The 17,705-nt window shown below is 40.8% G+C and overlaps 1 protein-coding gene across 3 annotated transcripts; it reads left to right on the plus strand.

The window, feature by feature from the left end:
* On the plus strand, positions 1-16,500 carry morc3a (MORC family CW-type zinc finger 3a). 3 transcript variants are annotated; one of them, XM_080785371.1, is made up of 19 exons: positions 91-118; positions 1,487-1,589; positions 2,523-2,595; positions 2,901-3,033; positions 4,726-4,953; positions 5,202-5,351; positions 5,995-6,142; positions 6,522-6,650; positions 6,759-6,893; positions 6,999-7,096; positions 8,372-8,476; positions 9,119-9,247; positions 12,171-12,242; positions 12,427-12,499; positions 12,806-12,905; positions 13,623-13,713; positions 13,824-14,769; positions 15,695-15,900; positions 16,032-16,500. In XM_080785371.1, the coding sequence occupies exons 4-19, from the start codon at positions 2,984-2,986 to the stop codon at positions 16,165-16,167; spliced, it is 2,796 nt and encodes a 931-aa protein (XP_080641497.1). In that variant the 5' UTR covers positions 91-118; positions 1,487-1,589; positions 2,523-2,595; positions 2,901-2,983; the 3' UTR covers positions 16,168-16,500. The 3 variants fall into 3 exon arrangements, with proteins under 3 accessions (XP_080641495.1, XP_080641496.1, XP_080641497.1); XM_080785369.1 differs by lacking the exon at positions 1,487-1,589 and having other exon boundaries at positions 1-118; XM_080785370.1 differs by lacking the exon at positions 1,487-1,589 and having other exon boundaries at positions 1-118; positions 13,827-14,769.
* The last annotated feature ends 1,205 nt before the right edge of the window (positions 16,501-17,705 follow it).

The following is a 17,705-nucleotide window of genomic DNA, read 5'->3' on the forward strand; positions in this document are numbered from 1 at the left end:
GGCAGAATCGCGTTATTCTATCTCCACTGACTACATCATGCATGGAATTCCTTAAGTTTCGTTTGTCTTTTTTCCACCTTCAAAGATGTCTTCAGATAGGGGAGTTCCTCTAAGCGCTGTGAGTACAATCTGGCATACTGTGTTCTAGCATGTTCATCAGTTCATGGCATTATTCTCTTGAGTTGTAAACAAAACAACTGTGTCAATAAACATGGTCTGTGCATGTGCAGCTGCCTGCATACACCTCTTCGTCGTCCGACCGTATCGTATCATAAGTAAATGGCAGCTAGCCTAGCTTAGCATACAATTCCATTTCAAAGGAGCTTTATTGGCATGAGAAAAGATACGTTAACATTGCCAAAGCAAGCGTCAAAATACAATAAAAATAGTTGAAAATGGGGAGTATATACAGTTGGAAGGGGGTACAGTATTTTTGTATTTTTGCATACAGGGGCAGCAGCTAGCTTGTTTGCTAGTAGGCTAGGTCAGAGGTCAGACAGAGCCTTAGAGTAAGACAGAGTTACGACATCTCCGTTCACTTCATGGGGCCAGTCCAAAGTCCTGAACCGGAAGTTGGCAGAAGCCCTGGAACCAGGCAACAGCCCAGCTTTAAAGATCTTGACTTAAATCCCTTTATTTGAGTGTTATAATACAACATAAACATTACAGAAGATTTAGTTGTCACTGTACAATACTTTAAAACAGTTAAAATTGCTGATATTTGTGCCGCCCTCGTTGAAAACAATATTTCAAACTCCAGCTTGTCACTCCAGGCTGCATGAACAGCGCTCGAGCGCTCACTTTTCTGCCCCCTCAATATCGTAACTCTGTCTTACTCTATGGCTCTGGGCTGGGCTAGGCTAGCCAACCAAAATAACATGCTATTGTGGAACGAACGTGCACGACTATACAATTAGAGAAGTGTATGTTTCTCAAGTTCTCTGAAATTATAGCAACGAGTCAACGACGCGAGACACTCTCCCCCCTTATAAACGTCATTGTTGATACAATCTGTGAGACAAATTGCTGTAAGCTCCTCCAAGAGACGAGTTGTAAACGACTTTCCTTAAACTGAAAAAGGGCTAAAACATTTAGATCATCAGTATTTTATTTACACTCAGCCAAAGCATGCAACTTTCATCTCTTTGACTATCATCATCATACTATCCTATGCATCCTATTCTAATTTGGTCCTACCGGTAGTTTATTTCCTGTTGCAGTATTTGTAAATATCAGCTAGTTTATTTCCTGTTGCAGTATTTGTAAATATCAGCTAGTTTATTTCCTGTTGCAGTATTTGTAAATATCAGCTAGTTTATTTCCTGTTGCAGTATTTGTAAATATCAGCTAGTTTATTTCCTGTTGCAGTATTTGTAAATATCAGCTAGTTTATTTCCTGTTGCAGTATTTGTAAATATCAGCTAGCTTATTTCCTGTTGCAGTATTTGTAAATAGTGCTGCTTTTCTGGTTTCCTCTTTTTAGCAGACCATGCATTGTACTGTACATCCCTGTGCCTGTCCTTACAAACTGTTGATAAAGTATTCAGCAATCAATCAATAAATCTTCAATTTATCGGGAACAATTTCAAGTATGTATCAAAACATTTTATAAAAGAAATGCACTCTGTTGAGGTGCCAACTTGCGCCTTGCACACAAGTAGGCCATACATGGCCTACTTGTCTCGCAAGCAGAGTGCGCAAATACTGCTACTAACTAATGTCTATTATACAACCGCTGTTCTAAATCCTTTAGACCTGTTGTTGACCCTATACCAACCCTGAAACGTGCCTTAGTTACGTCACCATCAATGGCCAATAAGGGACCACCACTCTTACATGATCCTATCAACATTCACTGCATGTCTCCTTAGAACCAAATTACTTCTACTTGTAACAATTAAGCATGCAGTAGTACTGTCCACAAAGCCATGGCTGTTGTTTGTCAAACCAGGCTTGTGATGTTTCTGTATTATTTTAATCATTTTAGACCTTGCTATTGATCTTTCATCAATAGCAATTTGGTTGACAAATTGCTGACATTGATTGTTTTTGATAGATTTTTGCTGAGACTGGTCTGGTATTATGGAATACGGTATATAAACTCTAAACTGTCTCGTATACAAGTTTAGGTGAGGTCGCTTCCTAAGTTCCCACACTTCTCAAAACCCCCTGCACCCGTCACAAATACTCAACATGATGAAATTATACTCTTTAACAGTGGTGAAGATGAAAGATAGGTTAATTGTTTACAACTAGACCAGGTGGTTTACAAAATTATCTGCATTAAAAAGCAGGGACAATATTACGAGATGTTTTAAAAGCAAGGCAGTAGATAGAAATTTGACCAGGGCAGTGATGATATTGATTGAATTGTAATTTGCCAGTTTAAAAAAACATCAGGAACAAATTGAAAAAATTGAAATTGAAACAATTTGTTGATTTCTCCTTCTTCCTCGTTGTATTGGTATTTTTAATGTTTCATTTTAAATTCACTAGCACTTAATCAGCTCTTCCTCTTGCAGCTTTGCCCCAAGTTTCTTCATACCAACTCCACCAGCCACACCTGGCCTTTCAGTGCCATAGCTGAACTCATAGGTGAGTCATTAGACAATTGCTTGAACAGTTTCTCCAAAATGGACAGGATTTAATTTACCTGTTGCTGTCACCTGTTGCTGTCATTTGCAGAAATGATGCACGCTACTGCCAAAAGTTTTGCATCAGAATGAATCTGTGTCTGTGTGTCTGTCAGACAGACAGACAGACAGATTAATTCTGATCTCGCTCTCTCCTTCTCTCGCTCTCTTTTTGTCAAATATCTTTGATTGGCTTGCCTTCTTTCTTATTAGTAAGAATGCTGATTCATTATTAGTTGAATAATTGATCAACCTGTTTTTCCCAAGACAATGGCTATGACCCTGATGTCAATGCCAAACAATTCTGGATTGATAAGACCCGGATCAAAGGAGAAGACTGTCTCATCTTCATGGACAATGGAACAGGGCTGAACTATGAATCGATGCATAAGATGCTCAGGTATGGACACTTCTATAGAAACTACCTAATCACAAATATTGTCTTAATATTATCTGATTTTTAAAGGACAACTTTAGTTTTTTTCAACGAATGCCCCCGCCCCCCTGTAAAAAATAGCTAAAATCGCTAAAACTAACGAAATCAGCAAATTAAAATCAAATAACACTCACTTTTACTTTCTCTAAAACATGAACCTTGGTTGAAAAAACCTTTTGGTGTTTTAACCCATTTTGGGCGGGAACCCCTTTTGGTGTTTTAAACATTATGTTATAATTTATAAAAAATAGCAGATCTACAAGCTCATAGCGTGCGCTGCGAGCTTGCAGGTCTGCTATTTTTTTTTAATCGTTAAAATGTGCCTCAAATCTTTCAGAAAATTGTCATGATTTTTTTTGGTTAAATAATAGCTATCACAATGAAACTTCTCCAGTTGATTACTTATATTAAAACAAAGATTTTTTTTATTACAAGTTTTCTGAAATTATATGTTTAAATATGCAAATTATGCATTATATGCGCTAATTTGCATACATTTCGGGACGATAAATCTGAAGATCGGATAAAGCCAGGTTCAAAATTATCATTTCATTTTGTTGACACATTAGAGACAAAGAAAATTACACATGGGATTTTTGATATCTCTAATAATTATTATCAGGCATAAAAAACCCAATTTTCTGCATTATTTTGGTATAAAATGTGATGTAAATCAGGCTGTGAATGATATATCAACAAATCCATGTGTAAATGTCTGCGGAATATAGTTATGAATAAGACTGGAACGTTTGGTGTATGTGAGTTCAACTGAAGTGGAGATTCTTTGTCCCAAGTATGAGGAAAACTCATTTTGAGAAAACGGCCTTTAAAGATTTGTATTGTAAAATTGCAAAACGTTTTATTTGAAGCCACTATTTTGAGACAAAATATCTCATCCAAACCTTGGCAACAACATATAATGGCATATATCATTGGAAAGGTCTGGAACTCGAGCTGAGTGTGGTGTGATCCAAATATGGTCACTTCCAACAACCAATCATGAAAATAGAGATGGTGGCTTTTCACCCAGAAAAACGAGCTGTCATTGGCTAAAATAAACTATCCAACTAAACATATAAATCTGTATTTTAATGTGTATTTTGCTTTAGTTTGAAAGAAAACATGTTTAGGAAGCAAAATAGCCAAAAAAAAAGAAAAATCATGATTTCACCTGGGGTGTCTCACCTTAATTTAATATGAAAAGTATTATCCGCCATATCTAACCTTAATTTTTTATATATAAGTGATACTTGTTTTTTTGTTGGCGTTGGGCGTTCAGAGATGTCAATGAAATGTTGCTCCATATTGTTCGGTAATCTTTTAATTTTGTCCCAGTCTTTATTTCTTATAATATAGTTTCTAATTTGTAAATATCTATATAAATATGTTGGTGGCAGAGCATACCTCTCTTGGAGTTGTGAGAAAGATTTAAATATACTCCCATCAAACAGTTGGTTGATTCTAATTATTTAGAAGATATTCTTTTTAATTTCGACGCTAGGCCTAAATGGGTTAAACCATGGGTTAAATGGGAAAAATCGAGAAAACTGTCAGGATGTAGAAAACATTTTTAGAATCTGATCTCAGGCCTAAATGGGTTAAAGTTGTTATGTTTTAAACATGTTACGTTACTAATGTCTCTTTTTTTCCTTCAAGCTTTGGATACAGTGACAAGCAGACAGTAAATGGTGTACTTCCTATTGGTATCTATGGTAATGGCTTCAAGTCTGGCTCCATGCGCCTGGGGAGTGATGCCATCGTCTTCTCCAAGTCAGGAGATGCCATGTGCGTCGGGATGCTCTCCCAGAGCTACCTGACGGAGATTAAGGCTAAGCAGATCATTGTACCGATTGTTAGTTTTAACAAGGTCGGCCCAAATTATGTGTATCCTTTATTGTAATGTTCTGATTTTAGACGATAATAGCAAAATCAAGAAGACTGATTAATAGTAATACAATGCTTAAAATATATACACATATATTTCACCTAAAAATGAAGATTACTGCCATTATTTGTCTAAAAATGTAAAGACTTTAAAAAAGGCCACAGTCTTTTTAGGTTGTCTTTATCAATGTAGTGCTGTGGAACACTGATGTTGCTGTTGGTTTGTCCTTGACCTCGGACCAACTCAGTGTAGAAGACGAACATGAAGCCAGTCTACAGGACATTTTGCGCTACTCCCCATTCAAGACAGAACTTGAACTGATCACTGAAATCCTTGCCATCTCCTCCACCCCCATGGGCAGCACAGGGACCCGGATCATCATCTGGAACCTCCGCAAGTATGTCCTTTCAGTTCACACACTTAGAAACGGCTGTCAATCTTCCTCTTTAATCTCATTAGAATTTGAATGATTTTATTTTACATTTTACGACAGTCAGTCAATTATATATATATATATATATATATGAGGCGTTACAATGCAAATATTAAAGTACATGAACCCGTGGACTTGGCACCCTCTACCTCTATATTGACGTCAGACTTCGGTGCTCTATATATTTAGGGAAAAACTAAACCAAACAAAAAAAACCTACTACATTCGAATGTCAATTTTTAAACACGTTATAATTATATTCAACTTCTGGAACTCACCAGTTTACTAACTCGCCACGGTTTAGTGAATTTTTGTTTTACTTCACCTTCATTTAAATTGCATTGGAGAGAGAGAGAGAGAGAGAGATAATTTGATCGCTTTTGGAACATCTGTGGGTTTGACATACTATACTGATGAAGACAGCATGTTAGCATAACGATGTAGACATTGATGAAGAATTTTCGCTGCGGCGAGTTGATAAACTGGCGAGTTCTCCGGATACTGTTCCAACAGCCCTAATAAACACCCATAAGCATAAACACACTTGATTTGCCATAGAGACTAGACTAGTAGAATAACATTATTATGTTCATTTCTTTTTTTACAGGACAACCAGTGGAAAGTCAGAGTTTGATTTTGGGAGAGACCGGTACAATATCAGAATTCCAACTGACGTGTACTATGAGACCCTCAGTGAGAAAGAGAGACAAGACAGCATCGCCTCATCCATCCCGGAAACTGAATTTTCGCTGCGTGTAAGGAATAAAGTTACATAATACATTAATGAATGTATTGTTCGTTTCCTGATTTGGAAACCGTATGTGACATACTCTTTCAAGTTGGGGCTTGAAAGAGTAAATCTTTACTGGTATTCTTTTGTTTGCTTTGTCCATCAAAACATATTTAACTGAAGGGGGTATTTCACTTTCAAACACTTCTGGGATCATTTTAACGTTTGCTTTGGATTTTGTGCACCCCAGACAGTTTTTAAGTTGCTTGATTCAATATTTGCTATTCAGTTTATAACTATTTCAATTGGAACTTGTGATGTACATTGTGTGTAGCTAGTTGTAATAGTATGTGGTTAAGCTTTTAATTTATAATATCTAATAACAGTTGTGTTAATGGTTCTAGGCCTACTGCAGCATTCTGTACCTGAAGCCTCGGATGCAGATCATCATTCGTGGCCAGAAAGTGAAGACTCAGCTCATCTCTAAGAGTCTGGCTTTTATTGCCAAGGACCACTACAGGCCCAACTTTCTAGTATCCTTTTCACAGCCTCTATGGGCGTGGTAGCAGCATTTTCATGTTGATTTGGGATATGTATATCTCCTTTTAACGTTTTCTGATCTTCCTTAAGTCAATGTTCAGAACAATGGTCTCAATACAGTGATAGTCCCTATCACGTTTGGGTACAACACCAAGAGTAAAGACCAATACGGCATAATGATGTATCACAAAAACCGCCTCATCAAACCTTATGAACGCGTGGGATGCCAGCTCAAGGTCAGTTTGTGGTAAAAGCATGTTTTTGAATGAACACGCATGTATTCTTCATTCCATTCTCCCACAGTAATTAGGCTAGGTCTCATCCATCTTTGTTTCCTACAGGCCAACAACAAAGGTGTCGGAGTCATTGGAGTTGTCGAATGCAACTTTCTGGATCCTACCCACAACAAGCAGGATTTTCTCAATACTGATAACTACAGGTAGGAGCGCTACTGTCACGGTAATTGGCTCCACCAGGCCAGAAATGGTAGGGCAGAGAGTTTTGTGTTCACCCCATCTGTGTCTGTCCGCGGCTAATCTCCCAAAATACTACAATGATCAGTGTCTAGTCTACTCTAAAATGTCTTTCTGCACTCTGCCAGCAGGCCAAGGAACTCCTTCCCAGAATATTTTCCATGAACCCACAGCTATATTAATATTTTCCCCCTTTTGTCTCCCAAATGACTCTTCATGCCACATCCCTGTGTATTCTACTCTCTTGTCACTGCTTACTCCTACAACAGCTCCTAGGAAGGCCACTTCTTTTAACCTGACAGTGAAGAGTTTCACCTTAAGTACTTAATGCACTCGGAAGAACACACACTCCCTCCTAGTTCCTCATCCCACTGAACAGGCACCCTGACCAACCCGTGGGAGTCAGTAGTGTGTCTAAAAGTTTATATTTTCCAGTCAATCTTTTAGTTACACTAACATTATTGTGGTGAAGTAGTGTTCATCTCACTGACGTTTATAAAGGTCGCTACATCAGGTCTGTTTCTTCCATACGGCTCTCACACTCACGCACACGCATAGAGAAAGAGAGAGGAAAAACGATGTACGTTAGTGCGTACCATAATCCAACACCACACTGCAATTCACACATGATGCGTACTATGCATGTGCATGCTGCGTGCATGCATGTCTCATGTGTAGGTGTTATTATTTGGCCGTGCCTACTAGCAGATATATTTGCTCAATTTTGAGCACACCGTTCCCATTGTGGGCACTGTTAAATAATGAATACAATTTAGGCATTTGGCAGACGCTCTTAATCCAGAGCAATTTTCGGTAAGCAAGAACAACACATGGTAATACATCAAATACACAGAAATAGTCATCAAGAAACGTAAGCAAGCTAAGAACCTAACATGATCCGTCTAACAGTGTAATATCTATATAATGAAACTATGCGATGCGTATACTCTATAGGGGTCTACCTAAAATGCTATCTAAATTACATAGGTTGAGCCTTTGCATACACATGTAAGGTCGTTGATGGGGTTGTCCCGATCAGATCGGGTGATCGGAAATCGGGGGCCTGTCACGTAATTTTCAAATGATCGGAATCTGATCGGAGCCAAAGCACATGATCGGGACATCCCTAGTATCAATATATCCATATCATGATATTAGACTGGATATATTGTCTGTGATTTGGGATATTATACTAGTGTGATGTGGCATAAATGTGGTGTTGGTTATGCTTGTTGTTGCAGGAAAACGATGAACAATTTAGGGATAAAACTGGAGGAGTACTGGAAGGAAATCAGCTATAAGAGACGCACAGAGCACCCAGGCAGCCTACCAGTGGAGGATACCAAGTACGTACAACATCACTCGTACAATGAACTATGCATTTGTCTGACTTGAGTATTGAGTTTTTTCTTCTTTTTTTTTTCACGCAATGGCCTACATTCTACATTAGAATTGGCTTAAAGGGGAATTTCTCCCTAAACCTTTTTTTTGCGAAAGTAAGTTGATAATTGACATTCTGACCTTTGGCGTTCTGCATAATATTGCTATAATGGTCCATTAGATGTTCCGTTGCAGCCATAGAGGTGTCCTAACAGAGGAGACCTCATGCTTCGCTTTTAAATTTATATTTATAAATTTAATTTATATTAAATTTATATTTAAATTTAAATTTGCTTTATATTAGCAAGTTGGCCGTTCATTGCAGGAAACGTACAACGTCTGCATGTTCCTCTATTTCATGTTGCAAAGTCAAGGGATTTTAGGCACGATATTTTTAGATGATCCTTTGCAGCCACTACCTTTATCAACACACAACCAATAGCTGTGATTTTGATGGGATACGGCCATTTCCTAAATCACACGTGAACCCTGGCGGGAGATTCCTGCGGTCAGATCTGAGCAGATTCCTACATTCGATTGATAAACAAGCAGAGGTCCAATGTGTTTTAGTCCTTAATTTTCTTTTTGTCTGCCTCTGTGTCTCATAGGAAACGACCAGATCAGAACTGGGTTCAGTGTGATGATTGTCTGCGCTGGCGGAAACTTCCAGATGGGATTGACTACAACAAGCTCCCAGAGAAATGGTTCTGCAATAAGAACCCTGACCCTCAATTCAGGTAACTGTTGCCAATGATGCCTCCCCATATATATTTGTATTAGTATTACTAAGACTTGGTCTAAAATGATACCACCAAAATGTTGGAATGGAATGTTTCCATTCCGGTCCTATCCTGCTACCCTAATAGACAGGGGTACATGAGCACATGGCCGTTTATCCAACAGCTTTCTCCGACCCAACCACACTTTCACCACACATCTCTATATGCAAAATAAATTCGGCACACTCCCAGAATACATATAGGCTACATTTCATTGAAAGAAATGTCTTAATTACTGAATAAATATTACTTTTGTCAACCACGCCATTGTTGCTCAACATCAACAGCCTACGTCAGAATCGTCATGTTGGCGTCTACTACGCCAACTACGTTCACTTAATGGGGCCAGTCCTTCACAGTGACACACGCGTTAGATGAACCACGCGACCGGGATGGTTTCTACCCCTCAATGTCGTGCATTTGCTGCGCCCTTCTAATGCTGCGCCACGCCTACTCTATACTGCTCCATGCGACTCGAACAGCGTCAGCAGCAGCAGCTCCGAGCCTCCGTCAGAAAGGCTGCCCACAGCACTGCACAGCCCCACACCCAAATGAATCGAATGAATGCTTATATCGCTTTTGCTCAGTGGATGGGACATTTACATTAAAAGCAATCGGATGGACGCGTGGATAACGGCATGGTTCTGTGCAATCGGAGGGAAAGCTTCCATAATCCATATAGCTTCCATGCTAGCTGCTTCAGACACAGGGGAGGGGAGGGAGAAATAGTGCGAAATAGCGCTTATGCAACAATTACCCTAAAACACAAACACCTCAACTCGATGTCATTATGAATAAGAATTTCGAGCGAAAAAATAATTTTTGGAAGGACACTTTCACCCAGTATCAAGCTAAATGTGGAAGCCGTGTGTGTCACACCAAAACGGGTGACCTATAGAAACCTGTAACCAGCCTCTCGCACAGTCGCACTGCCTGCGAGTTGGCTCCGTCTAAGGCTCCGTCTTATGAGCAAATTTAGAACTTCCGGTCTGAGAGCTAGCAGATTTAAGACATCCGGTTGCTTTCAGAATAAAATAAGGTTATTTAATTCGTTTATTAAATAATTTTTACTTTACATTATTAGTATTATTATTACATTACAGTTATTGTAAAGACACACATTATGTTTCTGTGTAAAAATAAGTAATTAAATAACATAAAAAAGTTATCTAAATGGATAAATGCTATTCACTGGAGTGCATGGACTTTATAAAGTGGACACTGGACAAAAGACGGCTCCGCCAGGCAACTATCTGGACATACCCACGCGTTTGGGAAGATGTCCTCTACCACCCCACAGTCTCCGCTAAGCGGGAGAGGTGTAAAATTCACAGCAGCAGAGCTTCTACTGGGGTCAATGCAAAAAAATGTACCGTTTCCGGACCCAGAATGGACACTGGACAAAGAGGCCTCCGCGAGGCAACTATCTGGACATACCCACGCGTCCGGGGAGATGTCCTCTACCACCCCACAGTCTCCGCTAAGCGGGAGAGGTGTAAAATTCAGAGCAGCAGACCTTCTATTGGGGTCAACGCTCAAAAAAGTGCCGTTTCCAGACCCAGAATGGACACTGGACAAAGAGGCCTCTGCGAGGCAACTATCTGGACATACCCACGCGTCCGGGGAGATGTCCTCTACCACCCCACAGTCTCCGCTAAGCGAGAGAGGTGTAAAATTCAGAGCAGCAGAGCTTCTACTGGGGTCAATGCAAAAGAAATTACCGTTTCCGGACCCAGACTGGACACTGGACAAAAGACGGCTCCGCGAGGCAACTATCTGGACATACCCACGCGTCCGGGGAGATGTCCTCTACCACCCCACAGTCTCTGCTAAGCGGGAGAGGTGTAAAATTCAGAGCAGCAGACCTTCTATTGGGGTCAACACTCAAAAAAGTGCCGTTTCCAGACCCAGAATGGACACTGGACAAAGAGGCCTCCGCGAGGCAACTATCTGGACATACCCACGCGTCCGGGGAGATGTCCTCTACCACCCCACAGTCTCCGCTAAGCGAGTAAATGGGTGCTTATATTTCTATGTGAAATGTGGTGATGCTGGCATCACAATAGATGCCAGCATCACGCTGCCTCCGTCTAATAAGCACATTTACAACTTCCTGTTTGGAAACCCAAACAGATGCTTCTGACATTTGCCTGTGCGTGCTTAATCGTTGTACTTCTGAACACATTTCCCAAATCTCAGTGATTTATCCACACATCGCTCTGTGTGTGTGTGTGTGTGTAAGGATGGAGAGGGTTCTTGGTCACAAGCGCGGAAAGTGCTGACCTTAGGTCTTGGATGTTCTTCAGTTTTGGGAGCAAATTAAGAATGCTTAAATTGCAAGGTTAGTTTTAGAATCTCTATACAGACTAGGATGGCAATTAATGATCGGACCGAGACTGGTGCTGGCGTGGATGCCTTATATAAGGAGGGGATGACGTCACAACTAGGTAGGCGTGACGACATCCCTGACAGTGTGTGTGTGTGTGTGTGTGTGTGTGTGTGTGTGTGTGTGTGTGTGTGTGTGTGTGTCGCGTCGCCCTCCAGCTGCAATTGCGAGTGTGCGCTGTCACACTACTGAGTTTAAAACCACAGCTGAAACATGAAGTGGAGTCTGTCAATTCCCGCAATTTCCTTCTTCCCATATTGCGCTGCAACGACACTAGGATTGAGCCCCCCGAAGGGGGGCGAAATTCTAGTGTATTCAATTCATAAACATATATTTAGGTGGCGTTTTGACAAAAATATTTGCAATGCAAAAACATACACGTACACATGTTAGCATTAAGATATGTCATGGTGGAGAATATACTAACAACCCACGCCTTATTTGTGCTAATTAATCTACAATCACGTTGATGTATGTTGTAATGTGTCCTTCCAGGACCTGCGAGGCGCAGGAGGAGCCAGAGGACTCGGACGATGAACAGCCATATCAAAAGACCTTCAGAAAACAGTAAGTCAACATGGCCATGTTGGCCCTGATATTAGCCCTAAGTCGTGCACACATTAGACAGCATGCAAGATAAGCCAGGTAACTTTATAGCTGTAGCATTACATAAAGGTATACATGTAACAATCCACTGTGACACATTGTCATTGTCATGGTGGTCATTATTCCTGCGATGTATTTGCTACAGGGAGAGGGAGGACAAAAAGAAACAGAAAGAAAAGAAAGACGAGCAGCTGAGAAGAAAGCTGTTGCAAGAACAGGTGAGTGAGTATATGTAAGGGATTATCCACTCTAAGCAAGACGGTCACACGAATATAATGTTCGTATGTAATGTTTTTGTTAACTTGACTTCCTCATGTGCATTCTCCTGCTTGTACCATGGCAAAATTGTGAAGTCTGTATAATTTCCACTGTAACTGGTTAAATTTGAAACGTCTTGTGCTTCTGTCACCCAGGTGTTGCTAATTACAAACTAGATTGCTACTACATGATATTCAATTAGCTAGTGTATTTAAGAGTATAATTACATATAACATATGTTTTTTATTTTTGCTATTTTGACACAGTCTGATTCTTCAGTTCTTGTCCATACTCCCTCTACTCCTGCGACACGCTATGGGGGGGCTGCATCCTCTCCGCGCTGCTCATCTAAACTGTCTCAAGCTGGTAAGATCGTTGTTTTAACTCAGTGGTTGTCTTAAACAGAAGCTGCCTGACTAGCCACAGTCCTTCAAAGGCAGTGGTTATCACTGGAGGTACCTGGAAATAAGGCAGGAGGTTCATAACCTGACTCCGCCAGATGGAGTCACATTTGTTTCACAGCATACTTCCATCTGGGATCGCTGTAGCCCAATCGCGGAAGAAAGCCGTCCCTTTCTAATATATAAAAGTGTTTGCTTGCTTTCTAGAATAGACGATTTTCCAATTTTAAGATGCTAGGAAATACAATTGCAACAGGCGCTTCTCAATGGCGTCACACCCGGTTCAACGCCAATCCCTGAGCTAGCCCAGATAGATGCTGAATTGTGAACTAGTGAATCAATACTGCCCACATCTGGCGGAGTCAGGTTAGGAAGTTCATCATGAACTTGAACATTTCACAGCTCACATAGAAGCACAACTGTTTTGTTGTACTTGTCTGCTAATACAACTATTGGTATATTTAAAATGCCATCTCCTTCAACCATTTTGAAGACGGATTAACTGCCACCATGTATCACTGCAAGATTTTGCAAGAATCATGAAAGAAATTGGTCAAATATTGTAATTGTTGATTTGTTATCATCCAGGTTAAAGTAATATTTGATAGTTGTAGCTTGCTTTATTTGTGTTTTTGATGGCTTAGGCCGGGAATTAAAACTGTATGTTCACTTGTTTCTCTAGCCTGCAGTCCTTCCACTAGTGGCAGTCTTCCTGTGATTTCTGGTGTACGCTCTCTGGCAACAATGGAAACAATCCATCCATCAAGGTCAAGGTAGAAATCTTGCTCTCCCTCTCTTTCTCTCTCTCTGAATACTTGTGTTTTAATGGGAGGGGGGGATTGTACATGAGGGATCAGATAACCACTAGACCCTTTGTGCACAGCAGGGCGAAGAGAACACAACATCTCACTCCAACACATGAATCCAAAAGACCCAGGTTCAATAGAAGCATCTCTCAGACTTCATCAGCAGAGGAGAGTTCACCGGCCTCCGCATCAACGACAGTTAAGGATGAGGATTGTGTTGATATCTCAGATGACGACGACGATGATGATGTCATCATCGTCTATGATGGTGCCATTGCCCGTACCTCTGTACCGGGAAAGTCCGGCTTTGACGTGTCTAAAGTGAAGACGGAGCAATGCAGCGATACAGGGATGATCTCCACAGAGACTGCAGCAGTGGGGGCCGGGCCCTCTTCGCCGCCCCTTCCAGGTCATGCGAGCACCACCACTCAGACCCAACCACCCGGAGTAAAGGTCGAAGAAGAGGAGGAGACAAAGCCAGAGGAAGATGTGAAAAAAGGTGATGTAGAGGGATCTGAGCAGAGACCACCTCCAGCAAATCAGCAGGACACAGAGGAAGCAGCCAGTTGTTCTCGCCCAGATCTCCCAGCTGTTGAATCTCCAGCGTTTGACATCCACAACATAAGCGATGCGCAAAGACAGCAAGATGAGCTCATGGAGCTCATGCAGGCCACGGCCCAGGAGAGAGACTCCTTAAGAGATCAGGTCCAACAGCTCACGCAACAGCTCAGTGACATGAAGCAAAGACTGCAGCTTTCTAAGACCACTGTGAACAAAGAGTGCAAGGATCAGGCCAGCCAGTCGGAGCCAACAGAGGACTACAGAAGTCAGCATGAGCAGGTCAAACGGGAAGTGGCTGAATTAAGAAGGGAGAACGAGACTTTATTGGCTGCTAGTCTGGCCAACTCCAGTGCCGACCAACAAGCTGAGCGTAAGCCCAGTGAGGAGACCCTGGCACAGATTAAAGCTCTCATGCAGGAAGTAGAGGAAAGGACGAGGGAAAGGGACGATTTGAACTCAAAGGTGTGTGGGTCACGTTTATTGCAAGTTTCATTTTCGCTATCATGCAATTCCAGACGGCAGATTCGTCGCATCATGGGAGCCTAATTACACCCGGTAGTTCGGTGGAATGCACTGGAGTCAGCGAGAGCTCAGTGACCAGCTCATGAACAAACTATTTCTGAATAACTGCGACCTTTGTAAAGCAATCGCTTCTGGAAAATAACAGAAGACATCATACATTATTGTCTGCTGTGTTGCTTTTCCATGTGTACACTGTGTAATTTTATAGAGGTATCTAAAGAGCACATGGTACCTTTCTGAATGTGCCAAGTATCGCGAGACTGTCCACCGTTTACTGTCTGGCAGCCAAATCTCGTGATACCTCTGAGACAAACGATACCTGCTGCTGTTTAGATCCTCAAATAAAATTATGTACTGTGCATTATATGACAAAGGTCACAACTGTTCAGAAATAATGTTTGTTATAAGCTGGTCCAGCCGGCTCCATTCACTGCGAAGTTTGTCTCCAATGAAAGTGTCATGGCATGTACCATGACCTCAGCGGCGTCTCTTCCTAATGTGAGCTTCCTTGGTATATGGCCGATGGCAGCCATCAGGCTTTCCCAGTTCCATTACCGGTAGTTGAAATTGGTTTGAGCTGTGACCTAGCCACAGAATCAAGCCAGATGATTAAAATATTAGATTTGTTTTTGTATTTTTATTTTTTAGGTTTTTGCAATGCACAGAATAAGCTGACTTGGAAGAAAAACAGGCGTTGAATTGTTATTTCATATCACACCAAAGATGTATTGTTTCAACATTGTCAGTTATGTAGAGTCGCAGCCTCGCAGGCATGAAAATGTTTGACAAAGGCAAATATGAGAATATTATCTCCTCATGCTACTATGCTCCCTTTTCCTCTTTTGATATCTGTGGTCGACTAAAGTTGGTGGTTGTGGAGGAGCAGTGTGTGAACCTGGTGGTCCAATCTCAACTGCTGGAATTGAAGGTTGAGCAGAAGGAGGCAAACCCAGAAGAGGGACCCTCCACTGAGCAGAGCACAGCCTGTGTCCCGGGAACATCAAGAGAGGCAGAGCGTTCTGGAGATGCAGAACACTCCAGCACAGCCTCGGGTTCAGATCAGATCAGGAGGTGGGTCGGAGTATTCAATTATTGTCCACTTCTGATGATTAGATGTTCTCCAATCGCTCATCTCTCTCTTTCTCTCTCTCTCTCCCTCCATCCCTCCTTCTTTCTCTCTCTCTTTCTCTCTCGGACTTCAGGATGGTCAAGCTACGTCACAATATTGGACGCCTTCTGGTGCCTTTCCATCCACATACTGATTTCAGCCAGATTGATTATGAGACTGATGTCATTGATGGATTGCTGGACAAGTTTCTGCAAGAGACGGAGAAATGATGCTTTTTGTTATCCAGGTGAAATTAAATTGAAAGGTATAAATGGGGTCAGAGAAGCAGATCTGAAGTTTCTATTGTTACTTTGCCACATTCTTTTTTTCTTTTCTTTTTTTGTATTTATTATTATTTTGTGAGTGGTACAGTACAACCACTAGTATAGACAGCTATATGTGTGGCTGTGTCCCTGTGTCCGAACACGAAAATAGCGTTATAGCGTTTGTTTACCACCAAGTGTCACTGTTGCACAGCCTAACACACAGGCCAGGGAGGAGGGCTTGTGCAGTACAATACAGTACGTACAGCACAAGTATAGTACAGCACCACTCACGTGTTTAATTTAAATATTAAATCATGATTTTGCAAACCCCATCCAGGGTATGGGCACCTTTACCACATTCTGAATGTATACATTTGATAATGATCCATATGACTATGGAAAAAAAGACAAACATTGACAACTTATCAGACTTAACTCATTTATGAAGGATTTCAAATATTCAATTTTGTTTTGCATATTACTGTAAATGCAGTAAATCATATTCCGATACAATACTTTGACTGTAAATGGAGTAAATCATATAGCCTACCGATACATACAATACTTTTCTCTACTGTTAAGTCTTATACGTAGAGCAATAATTGCTCATGAACCCATACTTTTTATGACAGATTAATTTACATTGTAAATATAAAGACTTTACTTTTTGCTAGCACAATTGTTCTGTTCCAAACTTGTCTTGTTATTTTATGAAGCATTTTGAATAAATGTCAATTATCATTTGGTTTTAGATTTTTATAATTATCTTATAAACGGTTTTATATAGTGGATACAGACAGTTGACAAATTAAAGGTAAGCCCTGAATAATGAGTGGAGAAACAACAAGTATAAATGCTTCCATACATATGCACTGCATGATACAATTAAGCAATTCAAATCTGATCTGTTACTGTGGCATGGATTCATGGAAGGCAGGAGCTTCAGTCACAGTAAATGGGGTCAGGTGCAGGACATGATCATACTATCTATCAGCAAGTACAGTCTGTCTAGAATTACACGTTGCAGTAAAACCCTCATAAAGTGAATTGCACATTTAAGGGTTCAGTGGTGCGCTAAGTTAAGAACCATAGGCACTGTTGTAGGGAGATGTGGAAAGAAGGGATTTGGTCAAATCGAATGTTCCCCCTTCGATGAGGGGATCTGGCAGCTCTGTTATGCTCTGGCCTCTGGGGCCATTTTCCTGCCATGGTTTGGGTAGATTTGTCCCCCTGACACCTTATGCACATGTCATATGTTATCACTATTACTACTGTTGTTTTACTACCTCGTCCCACTGTTATTTTCTATATGTCATGTATATATATCGTATATATTTGACACATTTTGCCATGTTTGATATCTGATCCGTTTTTTCTGTTTCCTATTATTCTATGAGAATGACACTTATTCCAGAGCGATGTCCATGCTTGATTGTGGGTTTTATGTTATATTTAAATATGATGATGGACCACCACACAGTGTAATTAAAAATGAATTCTTC

Source organism: Protomyctophum bolini (assembly GCF_963924005.1).
Source record: "Protomyctophum bolini genome assembly, chromosome: 16".
Classification (NCBI taxonomy): Eukaryota; Metazoa; Chordata; class Actinopteri; order Myctophiformes; family Myctophidae; genus Protomyctophum; species Protomyctophum bolini.